This window comes from Camelus ferus, chromosome 27, assembly GCF_009834535.1.
Source record: "Camelus ferus isolate YT-003-E chromosome 27, BCGSAC_Cfer_1.0, whole genome shotgun sequence".
Classification (NCBI taxonomy): domain Eukaryota; kingdom Metazoa; phylum Chordata; class Mammalia; order Artiodactyla; family Camelidae; genus Camelus; species Camelus ferus.
The window spans coordinates 3,139,371-3,156,163 of record NC_045722.1 but is presented as its reverse complement, the minus strand read 5'-3'; the positions used below and the strand labels follow the sequence as shown (position 1 = coordinate 3,156,163).

Below are 16,793 nucleotides of genomic sequence, written 5' to 3'. Positions count from 1 at the left end.
CACCATGGAGGTCAGGTGGCCAGCTGATGACATAAGGACAAGGTAAGCCTTTCAGCCTGGTGGTAAGCCTCCCTCCCACACTGCCCCTGCCAACATCTTCGATGAAGACGAGTTAACACCTTTCACTTGTCTACTGTCAAGTCCTCCTTCACATGGCCAGCTCCCACATGCTCCTCCACCATCACCAAGGCAGGGGCGCGTAAGGCTGGCAATCTGGCAACAATACTCCCTTGCCCTTCTCTTCTCCTGCCCGCATTCTAACTCTTTTGTGACATCTCTCTTCCCCTCTAAGAACACACCAGATATATCTTAAACAATTCCATAAACAAATAAACATGACATTAGAAGGATGTCTTCCCTGTAATTTTTCCTAAGTGCTAAATTCTCATAGAAATAACTCAAACTCAAACTTCTACAATAAACAAATTAATGCTAATGAACAGCATCCTGGATATGTGGAAAGAAGCTCAGCTGAAAATTACTGTGCTTAGAATTTTTCGTTGAAAAATTTTCTAAAATGATTACGGCTTTTGTAAGTACATTATAAATGAATCCTTCTTTGGTACAGGCTCTCTTACAGGACTTGCAAACACATAACATATAGCACACTGGCTTTTCATACATAGAATTCCAATCCTGGTTCAATACCAGCCTTCGATGGGACTCAGAGTAAGTCATTTAACATCTCTGGGCCTCCATTTTTCCCCTATAATTTTTGCTGGAAAATTATGAAAGATCTGAAAACGGTCATTCAATAAATGTTAATTTTGTCATGTGATACTAGGAATTATAACACTTTTCCACCTGAATATATTATTTGGGACATCAAAAAATATAACAAATCTTGAAAAGAATGTAAATGGAAGACATTTTTATCAATTTGACCTCTATATCATCAGTCAGGGTCTAATGAGAAACATACAAACCACTTGAGGATTTAAAACAAAGGCACTTCAGTGTGGTTAACAGGTGAGGGAAGAAATGAAAGACTCAACAGGGAACAGTGAAGCAAATCAGAGGTTAGCACGGGAGCAAAAAATCACTAGGTCAAGGGAAGAAGGAAATGTGTCACTACCGATATCCAAGGCTGAAGTTACCTGGAGGAAGCTGAAAACAGGATGGCTTGACTGTCAGAAGCAACAGAAGAGATGCTTCCAGAACCCACCCCACTCCTTCAACTTCCCCAAGCAAAGAGAGAAGGAAAAGCCCTGACTTCTCCTTCCTCCTGCCCTTCAATCTCCTGCCAGTTCCTCCCACTTTCTGGCTAATTTAGCCAGAAACTGCTGACACAGGAGCCTGTAAGGGAATGAAACCCATAAGGGTGCTCACAGTGCTCAGCAGAGAAGGGAAGGGTGAGGAATATATCTGAAGGCAAATACGACCAAGATCAGTAGAAATATCAATTCTGTTCATGAACATAAATGATGATGAAGAAGGAGGCTGGACTGAATTAGCAGTCACCCAAGGACACATGCTAGAAGATGGCTTTTTTTTTCAATACTGCTTTTTAAAATTTTTTTAAAAAATATTCCTATCCAACTTGTTTGCTCCTCATGAGCTTAAAATGGGATGAGGAAGAAAGGAAAGTCATAAAAAAATCAATTACGGGTTTTTTTTACTACATATCCTAGATTATTTTAAATTATTTTACTACTTCAAATCAAAGCCTAATAATTGTATTTTATTGTTTTTAGGGGTGCACAGGTGTGTGTACTCAGCCATAAAAAAAAGACTAAATCCTGCATTATGACAAGGATGGACCTTGAGGGAATTATGCTAAGTGAAATAAGTCAGGCAAAGAAAGACAAATACTGTATGATTTCACACTCATATGTAGAATATAAAAAACAAAACAAAAACAAAATAAATGAACACACCAAACCAAACAAAGACAAACACATAGAAACAGAGAACAGAGCAGTGGCTACCAGAGACGAAGGAAGAGGGGGTAGGAAAGGGGGAAGAGGGGGTAGGGAAGGGGGAAGAGGGTAAAGAGGATCAATTGTATGGTAAGGGAGGGGTGAAAACTAAATTTTTGGTGGTGAGTACACTGTAGTGTATACAGAAATAGAGATACAATGTTGCATACATGAAATGTATATAATGTTACAAACCAATGTTACTTTGACAAAAAATAAATTTAAAAATGAAAAATTGGAAAAAATAGGAGAGGGTTTAAATATAAGTTATCATACAAAGGATGGAATTCAACTGTTAAAAAGTGAGGTAGAGATGATACACTTGCAATGGGTGAATTTTATGCCATGTAAATTATATCCCAATTAAGCTGTTTAAAAAGTGAAAAATAAATAAATGTTAGGAAGTGTTAAAAAAAAAAAATAAGGAAAAGAAAAACCACACGATCATCTCAATACATGCAGGAAAACCAACTGACAAAATTCCACACCCATTCATGGTAAAAAGTTCTTACCAAAGTATGAACAGATGAAATTTCTCAAGCTAATAATGGATATTTATATAAAACATACAGTTAGCATTATACTTAATGGTAACAAAAAGAATGTTTTCTTGTTAACAAAGTTCTTACTGTACCTATTCAATAACATATTGAATGCCCTAGACTGTACAGTTTGGAAAGAAAGAGATAAGTGAAAGGTATACAGATTAGAAATGGAAAAATAGAAATGACTTCTAGTCACACTTACATCACCAAGAATCTATGAAAAAGCTACTAGAACACACAAGTTTAGCAACACTGCAGGAAACAAGATCAATACACAGTCATATTCCTATATTAAAAACGAACAATTGAGAATTGAATAAGAATTAACAGGTGTCATAGTACCAATAAACGTGAAATACTTGGGTGTAAAATTAACGAAATAAGTGCAAAATCACTATGCCAAAACTACAAAATGCTAATGAAATAAATCAAAGAACACTTAAATCAATGGAGAGATACACCAAGGTCATAAATTTTAAAACTCAGTATTATTATCAGTTCTACCCAAATTGATCTATAGCTTCAATGCAATTGTCAAATTTTCAGAGGAGATTTTCTAAAAATTAACAAGCTGATTCAAAAACTTATATGGAAGGCAAAGAAACAAGAGCAGCCAAAACAACTATTAAAAAGAACAAAGTTGGAGAGCTAACAATGTCTAATTTCAAGACTTACTTAAAGCTACAGTAATCAGGAGGCTACCGGCAAATAGACAAATACACAGGTAAATGGGAGATAATAGAGAATGCAGAAATAAATCCACAATTATATGGTCGATTGCTTTTCAACAAAAATACAAAGTCAAATCAATGAAGAAAAGATAGTTTTTTCAATAAATGGTGCTGAAAGCGCTGGATACCCACATGTAAAAAAACTTCAATCTATACTCTGCACTGTATACAAAAATTAACTCAAAATGAATCATAGACAAAACATAGAAGCATAAAACTTCTAGAAGAAGACACAGGATAATATCTTTGTGATCCTGAGTTAGGCAAACATTTCTTAGATGTTACACCAAAAGCATGATTCGTAGAAGAAAAAAACTGATAAACTGGACTTCAAAATTAAAATATCTGTTCTTCAAAAGACACTGTTAAAAGCGTGAAAAGATGAGTCTGTCTGAGAGAAAGTATGTGCAAATCACTTGTCTGATAAAGATAAACATATCTTGTTTCCAGAATATATAAAAAACTCTCAAAGCTTAACATTAAGAAAACAACACAATTTTTTTTGCAGTGAAATTTTTTGCAACTTTTTTAAATGAGCAAATTATTTAGATATGTCTCCAAAAGAGACAAAGAGATTCTAGATAAGCACATGAAAAGATGTTGAACATCAACAGTCATTAGAAAAATGCAAATTAAAACAATGAGATACCACTAAAAGCCACTACCGTGACTTTTTTAAAAAACTGAAAATAACCAAGTGCTGACATGGATGTGAAGTTACCAGAACACTTATACTTTACAGATCGAAATACAAAACAATATAACTACTTAAGAAAACAGTTTTGCAACTTCTAATAAAGTAAAATATATAATCACAATGCCACCTAGCAATCCCATTCCAAGGTATTTACGCAAGTGAACTGAAAGCACATTCACACTAGATCCTCTAGGTAAAATGTTTATAGCAGCTTTAGAACAGCCAAAAACAGAAAACAACTAAATGCCCTTCAACTGGTGAATGGATGAATAAACTGGTATATGCACAAAACTGAACACCCCTCATCAATAAAAAGAAACTCAAACACACAACATGGATAAATCTCAAAAACATTATGCTACATGAAAAAAGCCACTCAAAAGTTTACATAATGAGTCCAATTACATGACGTTCTAGGAGAGGCAAAACTGTAAGAAAAAAAAAAAAGATCAATGGTTGCTAGCAACTGGAGCAGAAAATGTGGTTTACGACAAAGTCAAGGTGAATTTTTGAGGGTGATAAAGCTCGTCTATATCTTGATTGTGCTGGTGGTAGTTACATGACTATTTTCATTTGTCAAAACTCACAGAACTTAACACTAAAAAATGGTGAATTTTAGTGTACGTAAACTAAATGTTAATTATCATGCAAACACTAATTAAAATAAAACTGTAATAGCTATATTATTATCAAAGCAGACTTCAAACAAGGAATATTATCAGGGCCAGAAGGAGGACATTACAAAAAGGTCAGTTCATTAAGTCAAACAATCCTAAGTGTATATACATCCAAAACAGATCTTCAAAATATACAGACTAAAAACTGACATAACTGAAAGTAGAAACAGACAAACTTATAATTACATTTGCATACTTCAACACTTTTCTCTCATTAAGAACATCATTATCTATATCAGTAAGGGTATTAGAATCTGCATCAGTAAGTACACAGAATAAGAGCACTATCAACCAACTTGACCTAACTGACATTTATAGAATGCTCCCTCCAACAGGAGCAGAATACACAAACATTCTTTTCAGGCACATGGAATATTCACCAACACAGGACACATTCTCAGCCGTAAAACAAACCATATAAAGCTGTTAACCATAATAAAATAAAACTAAAAACAGTAACGAAAAATATTTGGAAAAATCCCCAAATATATGGAAATTAATACTTTTCTCAATAGTGCATGGGTCAAAAGGGAGCACAAAGGAACTTTTAAAATATTTAGAACTCTATAAAAGTTAAAACATAACATTTGAAATGTATACAAACTAGTTAAGCAGTGTTTAGAGGGGAATGTAAGTACCAAATGTTTATAACAGAAAAGAAGAAAGATCTCAAATCAGTGATCTAAATTTCTAAATTAAGATTATGCAAAAAGAAAGGCAAATTAAACACAAGAAAATATTAGATAAGAGCAGAAATCAATGAAATTGAAACAGAAAAGCAATAGAGAAAAAAAGTAAAATCAAAAGCTGAGTCTTTGAAAAGATCAATAAAATGCATAAACCTCTAGCTAGACTGACCAAGAAAAAAAGATATAAATTACAAATTCAGGAACAACAGAGGGAACATCACTACACATCCTACAGACATTGAAAGGGAAGTAAAGGAGTATTATGAATTTTATGTCAATAAATTTGATAACTGAGATGAAATGGACAAATTTCTTTGAAAGAGAAACATTATCAAAGCTGTGGGACCTGAAATAGTCCCATATCTATTAAAGAAACCAAGTTTGTTTTGTTTTTAGTGCTCTCTGAATTTTACTTTCACACCTCTTTACATTAAATGTTATCTCATCCAAGGGTCTAGAAACAACTGAGACCATAAATAGCTAAAGGTACCCATCAGACCTCGTTGGAAGCCAAGCAAATGCAATGTTAAAGACAAACTATACAGTCAAGACTGATTCTCCTGGGACTGACAGATGGAGCTGAGTTGTGGCCTGTTCTTTTTATTGTATTCCTTAGTCATCTACCTTAACCGGCAATGTGAGCATGATTTTGTTAATTAGAAGTGACAAGAAATTCTGTGTGTTCTTAAAAACCTTCCAACAACAAAACTCCAGGCCCACATTGCTTGTCATATTCTAGCAAATGTTTAAGAAAGAAATAACACCGACTCTATATAAAATTTTCCAAAAAAAAAAAAAAAAAAAGAGGGAATAGTTCCCAACCTGTTTTAAGGCTGGCATAATACCTGATACCAAAAACAGACAAAAGCATTGCAGAGTAATAAATTACAGACCAACATCCCTCATGAATACAGATGCAAATGGAATCCAGCAATATATATAAAAAATTTATAAACGTGGGGTTTATCCCAGGAATGCAGGGTTGGTACAACATTCCAAAATTCAATCAACAAGATTCACCATATCAACAGATAAAATCAGAAGCCAGAAATTAAGGGCAGGATAAGAGCAAGAGCCCTAAATATTTTACATGCCTGTGCCACTACCCTGCACAACTTCAAAGGCATCATTATATTGCAGTCTTTGTATTCTACACGAATGACACCCCAGGCACTGTGCAATGGAGTGGTATTGGAAATGTGTAAAATGGTTGCCCAAAAGGCAATGCAACTTTGAGCTGGACTAACAGAAATAAAAGATTCAAACAAAGAGATTTTATGTTCCAGACATTCCATTGGCTCTGTTCACACCACACCTAGAATATTCTATTTAGTCCTGAACTCTATACTTCCAAAAGGGCCAACGAATTTCACTAAAGAACCAAAGCAATAATGGCAGAAGCGTTCTAAACATCTCATATGAAAAGAACTGAAGTAACTGGAAACATTTAACCTTCAGAAGAAAGGACCCAGGGAGCATACACTGCAGTTTAATCACTTGCTTATATTCTCTCTGCCCTGAAGACTGCCAATTCCTTGAGGGCAGAATTCATGCCCTATGTATCAGTGTATTCCAAATACCTATCATTGGTCCTGGAACCTGCTAAGTACTCACATGTATGAGGGGGTTCAAGAACAGGAAAAACTAAACTTTAGTAACAGAAATCAAAGTGGTGGCTCTGCAGTGGGAAAGGTAGAAAGAATCACAGACCATGGTCTGTAAGGGTCACCACAGCGCTGTTAAACTGTACAGCATACCTGTCAAATGTGTCCCTTTTCACCACAGCTATAAACTTTGTATCTTGTTAGTCTGAATTGGGCATGGGCCAATTCTCGATTGGTGTGCGCTAATTATAATTCTCCTGGAGTGGGAGTCAATCGAATCACGGGGTTTGACTCCCAAGAAGGATGTAAAGAATACTGGAGAGAGGATCTCAGTGCCCACTAGCTTCACCACCTAATTAACCAAATCGCCCTAGTGAACTACATGAAGTGACAGGTATCACCGCAAAATGACTCTCATGTCCACAAATGGTGTTTAACACATTAGCAATAATGTTAGACATTGGCAGAATTCATCCAAATTTCACAAATAACCTAAATTGTTAATGTGCCACTCTTTCAATGAAAGCTGTATTCCTAAAAACTCTTTGAAAATAAATTCCTGAAAGTTAATATTTTCCAACAACTTGCATTATAATTTCAAAGAGTTATCAGAAATGCCCCAGATAAACTAAACACTTTATTGACAAAATCAATTTCCTAACTCTCAGCAGACAACAGGAAAACACATGTTGCAAAAGGGCGTGTGGCCTGGTGAATATAACTCAGCTATGCAAACAAGAGTCACACACAAGTCCCTGGGCAAGTCATGCCCCTTCCACTCGGCCTTGGTTTCCTCATCTAGAAAATGATAAATAAATTAATAGATAATAAAACAGATGGTCTCTCTTGCTAGCTAAATAAAAACTTCAGGTATTTTCTAAGACCTTCAAGTAGCCAGGACACCCAGTCCATTAGACATGGAAGAATATCCATTATAGTCACCGACAACTTGATAGAAACCCTCTTGAGACTTTAGAGGTTAACAAATGAAGAAATCCTATTCCTCTACCAAAAAAAAAAAATATATATATATATGTATGTATGTATCAGATTTTAAAATGCAGTCCTTTACAATATGGGTCCTCACCTAGTTAGGCTTCCCAGACTCAATTTTTATAAAACCTCACACTTATTTAACATATGTATACATGAGATTACTTTAGGCCTGGTATGTATTATGGGAACTTTACAGTGGTTTTTCCACAAGCAGAAAGTTAGTACATATTTATATAACAACAAAACCCCATTTAAATATACCTACAGGTAAAACCAATTCCCTAATGTCTAACAACTCCGTAAAAGAAAAGCTATCCATGGCAGAACATGTAGACTACTGATCTTCCCAACAATCACGTTTTTTAAAGCTCTAGTGCATACAGAAGAATCAATGACAGAGAAATCTGTGCAGGTATATACATACAATGAAATTACAAACAGACCTTTTTTCAGCCGGGGTTTTTGAGATTCAGCAGATGGAGGAAACTGAGTTCTCTGAAATGAAAGAAGTCTACGTTAAAGCACCACCCTAAATCCTGCTAACTTAAAGAAGCATTCAAATAACAATCAACAGCTCTCCAATCATGCAAGTAATCTATTAACTGCATGCAGGTACGAAGAATTATTTTGAATATTTGTAAGAAACGTCAAGTCATACTTTTACTGTCCAAACTATTAATCATGTATATGCATACTTTTAATATATACTTATAATGTGCATTTATTATGTATAATTGTAACGTATGATAAAATGTGCACCAACAAATGTCCTAAGTTCTTAGATATCACATATTAGCATTGTACCTAATGCTATACTTCTTAGCAGCCAAACCAAAAATGTGATAACTCTGATAAGAGGAAGCTTATGAGTCATTTACACAGAAATTGTCTGGAACTCAATTCTAGGAGTTATTTAAAAGGGATATTATTTAATATTATAGATACTATTCTATACTATAACTTCACAGAAACTCTTCAAATTAATTTTTCTTATGTCCACCTTTCATGTTATATATGATATGGCATGATATAAGCAAAAGTAATAGTTGAAAGTTTCCAGTAGTAATGAGACACTAATCTTTAGATTCTGGATGCTCAATCAACCCTTACCAGGTTAAATAAAAATAAATCCACACTTAGATACACCATAGGGACCTGTACCAGAAACAGTAACCTGTACCAGTAACAGTTCTTAAATGCAACCAAAGAAAAAAACGTATCACCAGATTACCTGCAAAGAGAGGACAATTACACTGACAACTGACTTCTCCACAAAAAGAAAAGGGAGATAATATATTAAGACTTTATAAATTCTCAAGTGTTGGGTACTAAGTAAAATGAATGCTAATCTAGACACGAGAGCAGCATACTATGGCTCACAGGTCAAATTCAGCCTATTTTTATATGGCCCACAAGCAAAGAATGATTTATATTTTTTTAACGGTTTAACATTTTTAATATTTTATAAAACATGAAAATTATATAAAATTCAACAACCAAAATTTTATCAAAACAGTCACACTCACATTTACATATTGTCTATGGTTGCCTCCGCACTGTAACCGTATAGTTGAGTTACTTGTGACAGAGAATATATGGCTCATGAAGCTCAAAATATTTATTATTGGCCTCTTAAAAAAGTTTGCCAACTCCTGATCTGAACTCTTACATCAATCAAAACTAACTCAAGAACAAGTGCAAATTTTAAAAGGCTCTCAGACAAATAAAATTTGAGTTTTTTAAACTCACTAAATAAACTTTTAAAGGACACACATTAGGGAAAAGGAAAATAACCCCAGAAGGAAGGAGTGCAACAAGCAAAGGAACTGGTAAAATATGAAGTATTATAAGCATCTACTTATTGAATAAAGCAAATAAAAAGTATAATGTGTGGTGTTGAACTAAGAAAACAAAAACTACAAAACTAAACAATGGCATGAATTGGCAGAAGGCAATGGGAAATAAAGCACTGGATGATCCCCGTATTATTCAGATTTAAGTTTGAATTTTAAGTTAAATATATATTATTTTAACAATTTAGGTACTGTCTTAAGGAAGACCAAAGAAAAGGACAAAAAATAAAATTCTCCAATTAAAAGACAAATTATCAGATGGACTTTTTATTTAGATATATGCTATTTGTATAAAGAAACATCTAAAACATACGAACAAGGAAAAACAAAGAAAAAGGATGGCAAAAGATGCATCAGGAAAACAGAATCAAAAAGAAAAAGCAGCAATATTAACATTATATAAAATAGACTTCAAGGAAAAAAAGCTGCATCAGGGAAATGAAAATGAATTAAGACAGACTGAAGATTAAAATGGAAAAGATAAATTTTAAAACCTTTAAAGGGATTACTTCAAGACATAAATGCACAAACCAATTTAAAAAGACCCAAACATTCACTATATTAAAATTAATAACTTCTATTCCAAAATGAAGTAGAAAACTAAGAGAAAATATATGCAATACAAAACAAAACCAAAAAAAAAAGACAGAGGATTAGTAGCCAGTAACTATAAACAACTAGACATCAATAAGAAAAACAAATAGTGAGGTAGAAAAATAAGCAAAACATAAGAACCAGGCATTGCACAGAAAAGGAAACGAGACAACCAACGATGTTCTACCTAATTAACAATCAGGGAAATGTAAATTAATATCACATTAAGACTTCATTTCATATCCATCATATTGACAAAATTTAAAGCTATAACAGTATCAAGGATGTGAGCAACAGGAACTAGTGGCAGATGCATAAGTTGTTACAACCACCTTAGAGTTTCCCATAAGAAATAAAGTTGAAGATGCACACAGCCCATAACCCAGCAATCCATTTTTAGGAGTATTCTGGGGAAACAGAACAGGAGACCTACATAAGAATGTTCATACCTAGGTCTAAGATACTCTTACTCCTTAAATTTTGCAACCTAAATGCTTTATTTGCCTACCTCTAGTCCTGATCCTGTTCATAGCAGCTTTTTTTTTTTAATTAAAAATCAGAAAGAAAAAAAGATGAACTTGCACAAACAGAAAGATGAAAAGTGGTTGCCAGGAGATGGGAGGTTGGGGAAATAGGGAGAGGCTGGTAAAAGGGTATACAGACTTTCAGTTATAGGATGACTAAGGTCTGAGAATCTAATGTATAACATATAGCTGATAACACTGTACTGTATAGCTGAAATTTGCTAAGAGCAGAATTTAAATGTTCTCACATACACACAAAAGGTATATATGTGGGGTAACGGATGTGTTAGTTAACTCAATGGTGGGAATCTTCTCACAATGTGTGTGTGTATAAAATCATCACACTGTACACTTTAAATATCTTACAACTTTGTCAATTATACCTCAACAAAGCTGGAAAAAGATCAGAATTAACTCAAATATTTCATAGAATGGATAAACTGTAGTATTTCCATGGGATACTTCACAGCATTAAAAGTGAAGAAACTAAGTATTAATTTTTTTTAATCAATATATTGTTTAGGGGTATTAAGTATGATAAAATTACAAAGAAAACCAAAAGAAATAATTAACATAAAGCTGAGGAAAGAGATTGCTTCTGATAGGGAAGGACAAAAATGCACTAGAGGAGAGACATTTGGGTTTCAAAGCTACTGTTAATATCTCATTTATCTACCTGTGAGGTAGAAAGAAACAACTTTCATTATAGAGTTGACCCTTGAACAACGGTTTGAACTGCGAGGGTTCACTTATACATGGATTTTTTTCAACTGTAAATACTACAGTGCTACCCAACCCAAGGTTGGTTGAATTAATCCACAGTTGTGGGACAGCTGGGGATAGGGAGGGCCACTATAAGTTATCCTTAGATTTTCAACTGTGCAGAAGATTGACCCCCCTCACCCCCATGTTGTTGAAAGGTCAATTGTTCTTTAAAACTTACATATAACCTTTTACTCATTCTTTTAGAGGTAAGATATTTCATGACAAAAAAACAAGCCTGAAAATAAAAGCGAATACACAATTTGTTCTTTTGGATATTTTATTATCTTCATTTCACAAATACAGAAAACTTAATAATAAAACAAATAACTCATTTTAAAATGGGTAAAAGATTTGTATGCACACTTTACCAAAGAGATATGGATGAATAAGCACATAAAAAATACTCAATTATCATTATTCACTGGGGAAATAAAAATTAAAACCACAATAACCACTACTACACATCCACTAGAATGGCTAAAATCAAAAAGACTGACAATAACAAAGTGCTGACAAGGATGTGGAAAAACAAACCCTCATAGACTGCTCATGGGAATGTAAAATAGTATCATATAGCCACTTTAGAAAGCAATGTAGAAGTTTTGCTGTTTTTTGTTTTGTTTTTAAACACTTACCATACAACCCAGCAATTACACTCCTGGAGAAATGAATATACACATGCAAAGATGTGCATGTCAACATTCAAAGTGATATTACTCATAATAGCCAAAAACAGGAAACATTCCAAATGTCCAATGTGTGGATAAACAAAATACGAATATTCATACAATGGAATACTGCTTAGAAATAAGAAAGTACAAACTATTTACATATCACAGTATGAATGAACGTCAAAATACATGCTAAGTGATTCCAATACATGAAATTGTAGCGAAGGGAAAATTATGCCAACAGAAAGCAGATCAACTGTGGGCTGGGGTTAAGGGAGAAATTGGCTGCAAAAGACACAAGGGAAATTTCTAGAGCAATGGACGTTAAGTGGATTGTGGTAACAGCTGTGCAACTATACAGATTAATAAAACTGATCAAATTGTACACTTAAAATGGTAAATTTTACAGTTATATATATTATACCTGAACAAAGTTGTTTTTATAATGCTAAAGAACTCTACTTTTTTATTTTTTTTTAATTTTTTTGAGGGGGGAGGTAATTAGGTTTATTTATTTATTTACTTAATGGAGATACTGGGGATTGAACCCAGGACCTCATGCATGCTAAGCATGTGCTCTACCAATTGAGCTATACCCTCCCCCCTAACTCTACTGTTTTTTGAACTAACTGGGATTTTTTTAGACTTTGGGCAACATATAAAGAATATTTAAGGGTCAAAAAGCATTTTCATGAGTCAGCAATACTTCTCTCTGCACAAAATAGAATTAAATTATAATTTTTTGGTGAGTCTCTTTCTCAAAAGACCTTCCAGAACTTTCTCAGAATAGAAAGGATCCTATCAGCCCAGTCAATTTCATTCACAGCTGGGATATATGGTAGAATAAATTCATTATTTTGTTTTCATTTTTAGTTAGTTCTGTGATCATTTATTCATCTAACAAATATTCATGTAACATTTGGTATGTGCTAGGCACTATACCTGATCCAAAACAACTAGTGCAGTAGCAATTTCTGCTTTCTGCTCTGAAAGGTTTAATCTTTTAATTTACAGAAAGAAAAATGGGTATTTAATATAAATACATAAAAAACAGGAATTAGGGAGTTATAAAAAATTTCTAAGTATAAAGCATGGAAACCAGAGCTATTTGCCTTTTTTTTTTTTTTTAAGATCTCTAAACCATTTATTATATATTCTTAAATTAAAACAAAGATCAGTTTCCAGTTTTCCTAAGGAACAGGTAATAATCCTTAGTAGTTTGGGTAGCATATTAGAATTTCTGGGTCCCACAATGAACTAGTTCTACTCTGTTTTGCTAGGATGTCTCCTAGTCTCACGGTCTTTACTGCAGAATTCTTAAATTTTTACTTACACATTTGTTGAAAATTCTGTTTTAAGTCTTTTAGTCTTCTCTCCTCCGCATCTATATACTCCTAGTTATAGATCTGTTTTTCCCTTGTGTCACAAAATTAAGATTGCACAATGTACCCCTGTTAAAAACAAGACAACAAGCCCAAAATGGAGCCACATACACCAAGCCCCATGTCACCAAACTGAGACTTAATTACAGCTTCGGTTCTCCCAGAAATGGATGCTTAAACCAGTCAAATAGGAATCACCTGATCAGCACTAGTTACATAATGTGCCTGATAGACCCTTCTGATCCCCGAAAGGAAAGTGACTGCAATAATCAACCCACTTTTTGCCTAGTATGACTTCCTTGTCCCTGCTCCCTTCTGCCTCCAAAAGTCTTTCATTTTGTACAGCTCCTCAGAGCTCCTTTCCATCTGCTAGACTGGATGCTGCCCGATTCATGCCTGATTCATTTATTCATTGAATAAAGCCAACACAATCTTCAAAATTTACTCAGTTGAATTTTGTTTTTTTTAACAGCCCACTCCACAATTAGCTTTTATTTAAATGTACACCATGGAAATCCCTCCACATCAACATATATAGTTCTAACATTCTTTTTAATGGCTGCATAATATCCCTCAGTATTGGAATACCAGAGGTCATCCATTATCCTACTAATGACCATTCATTCTGTTTCCAGGGGGTTTTTTTTGCCACTATGAGTACCGTGGACTGGATGCTTATCTTTGGCTTTTATTTCAATGGGATACAGGTCTAGGCATGGCATTGCTGAGTCCTTTTAATTCTATTACAAGATGCCATATCACTTCCAAAAAGGACATAAATTCAAATTTTCATGCAGTAGTAACCTGAAAGATGAGATTATTATAACACTGATAACAATAAACTTGATAATAATGAAAATGATTAGTTAACTTCCGGCTGGAAGTTCTAAAGTCATATCAAAACATAGAGTCATTCTCTTTAAAACGCTATCAGAGATTCTAATGTACAGGACAATTCCTGCCATCACGTTCACATTCTGTTCATGAGCACCTACCTACACCTGCAATGAGCAGTAGGGAATAAGCTATATTTGTTATATATATGTTATGCTACGTTATACCTCATACCTTAGATTTAAGATTATGTAGGCGAAGTATTTTCTCCGGTATGTTTTCAATACCTAAACTCTGGAAACACTAAGAATGCTTTTAATTTTTTTAAATTCGTAACTTAACAAAAATCTTCGCTTTGAGACATTACTTGATTTCTCTGCAAATGAAAATAGAATAGAAAACAAACAGACCCCCTGACAGATAATACTGGCCTTGCTCCTTAATAGCCAAAATTAAAATATAAAACAGTCAGCCAAAGACTACTCTTCTGTCTCCTGTGTTTTCCTGGGCGTTTTTCAAAGGCCAATACATTCCAAATAAAAAGCTAAAGTCATTCTAACAAATGCGCAGAAAATGCTCTGAAATTCAATATTAAAACAAGGTACACAAGGTTTCACACTTGGAACATTACAGAAATCAGATCCAATTATGAATTTACTCCTAAAAAATAACTAACAACTGGGTCTTCCCGAATTCACCTGAACCACTTGTATTAACAATTCTGTGGAGTTTTATCGATGCCTAACTCAGACCAGCTGAATCCCAAATCAGCACTTTGCACAATTTGAAAAACATGGTCCCGCCCCGGCGGCAGAAGGTAGTGACGCTAAAGCTTCCAGGATTTGTCATATTCAATTCCTAATCCAGGGGATTGACAGAAACTGTCTCCGCACAGGTGACAGTGCTTCCTTTCCAAACCTCAGGAGACAAAAAAGACGGGACTACGAAAAGAGCCATTTCTGATGAAAATCTCCCTTTCCCGGCCAGAACATCCAAAGAAGGACCACAGTCCTAGCAAACAAACGCCCAGAGCGGCAAAAAAAAAAAAAAAAAAAAAAAAAAAACTCAGCCTGGCCCCAGGCGAAGCGCTTCCCAGGAGCCGGACGGCGTCGGCCCGCACACCACGCGCCACTCCGGCTCCACATCCCTCCAGCGGCAGCGGCGTGGGCCTCAGGCAGCCGGCCAACCCGTCTCGCCGCTCCGGCCCCGGCTCCGCATCCCCCCAGCGGCAGCGGCGTGGGCCTCAGGCAGCCGGCCAACCCGTCTCGCCGCTCCGGCCCCGGCTCCACATCCCCCCAGCGGCAGCGGCGTGGGCCTCAGGGCGCCCGCCAACCCGCCTTGCCGCTCCGGCCCCGGCTCCGCATCCCCCCAGCGGCAGCGACGTGCGCCTCAGGCCGCCGGCCAACCCGTCTCGCCGCTCCGGCCCCGGCTCCGCATCCCCCCAGCGGCAGCGACGTGCGCCTCAGGCCGCCCGCCAACCCGCCTCGCCGCTCCGCGCGGCTCCGCTCCGCCCGGCCCCACCCCGCCTGGCGGCCGGGACACTGAACACAACCCGGGTACTCACCATCGCGACTTTCCCCTCAGCCATCTTAGCCTCACCCGCTGCTGCGAAGCCGGAAGTCGAAAGTTTCCCAGACGCCCAAGCAAACGGAAGTTATAGGACTCCGGAAGTGGGAGGGGCCTGAGCCGGAAAAGAAGCTGATCGTCGAGCGGAGGTGTTGAACTGAGGTTTTGCCCGGAGCCCGAGGATCTTCTAGAAGCTGTGGAAGGGCTGGGCACTTTCCCTCAGTCAGCCTGTCTCTCCAGGAGCCGGCAAGGGAGTGCGCAGCCAGTCGTCTGCTCCATCCGGGCCACCCCTGCCGCCTCCTGCCGTCGTGTGGGCGCTGCTTGAGAAGCCCCAACCGCGCTGAGGGGTGGCCGCGGTCGTTTACTTGGAGCCTCTTCCCGGGAGCCCCGGCCCCGAGCCCCAGCCCAGGGCTGAGGGCCTCATTCCCGCCCTGCACAAACATCCTCGTTTCCTGGCTGTCATTGTCCAGCCAAGGTGTCACTCGCCTCATCAGCCTCCCACTTTCTTTTGTGCTGGAGTTTGGAAATCCGCTGCCGGCGGGCTGCGATTGAACGCAATCTTGTTTTGATTGGAAATATTTAAAAATCGGGAGATAACACAAGAAAGCCAGAAATCCGGCCGCGGGATAAATAAAGAGCCAACAACGGGCCTGTATTCCTGCCTGGTTGTAAAATAGATCTGAGAACGGCCGCTACATAATAGGCGTTTCTAAGTCTTTTTGCCACGGTCCGCGCTTCCCAGCACA

At 36.7% G+C, this 16,793-nt stretch overlaps 1 protein-coding gene across 2 annotated transcripts in view; it reads right to left on the bottom strand.

Annotated features, from left to right (window-relative positions):
- Window positions 1-16,125, bottom strand: part of BBS4 (Bardet-Biedl syndrome 4) — a 38,070-nt gene extending 21,945 nt beyond the window's left edge. The window contains exons 1-2 of one of the 2 annotated variants that reach the window (XM_006182020.3): window positions 16,046-16,125; window positions 8,302-8,353 (exon numbers count right to left, since the gene is read on the bottom strand). In XM_006182020.3, coding sequence (XP_006182082.2) covers window positions 8,302-8,353; window positions 16,046-16,069 — 76 coding nt within the window. In that variant the 5' untranslated portion in view covers window positions 16,070-16,125. The remainder of the gene's footprint in view (window positions 1-8,301; window positions 8,354-16,045) is intronic. The other variant, XM_014557022.2, reaches the window with a different exon arrangement.
- Between the last annotated feature and the right edge of the window lie 668 nt (window positions 16,126-16,793).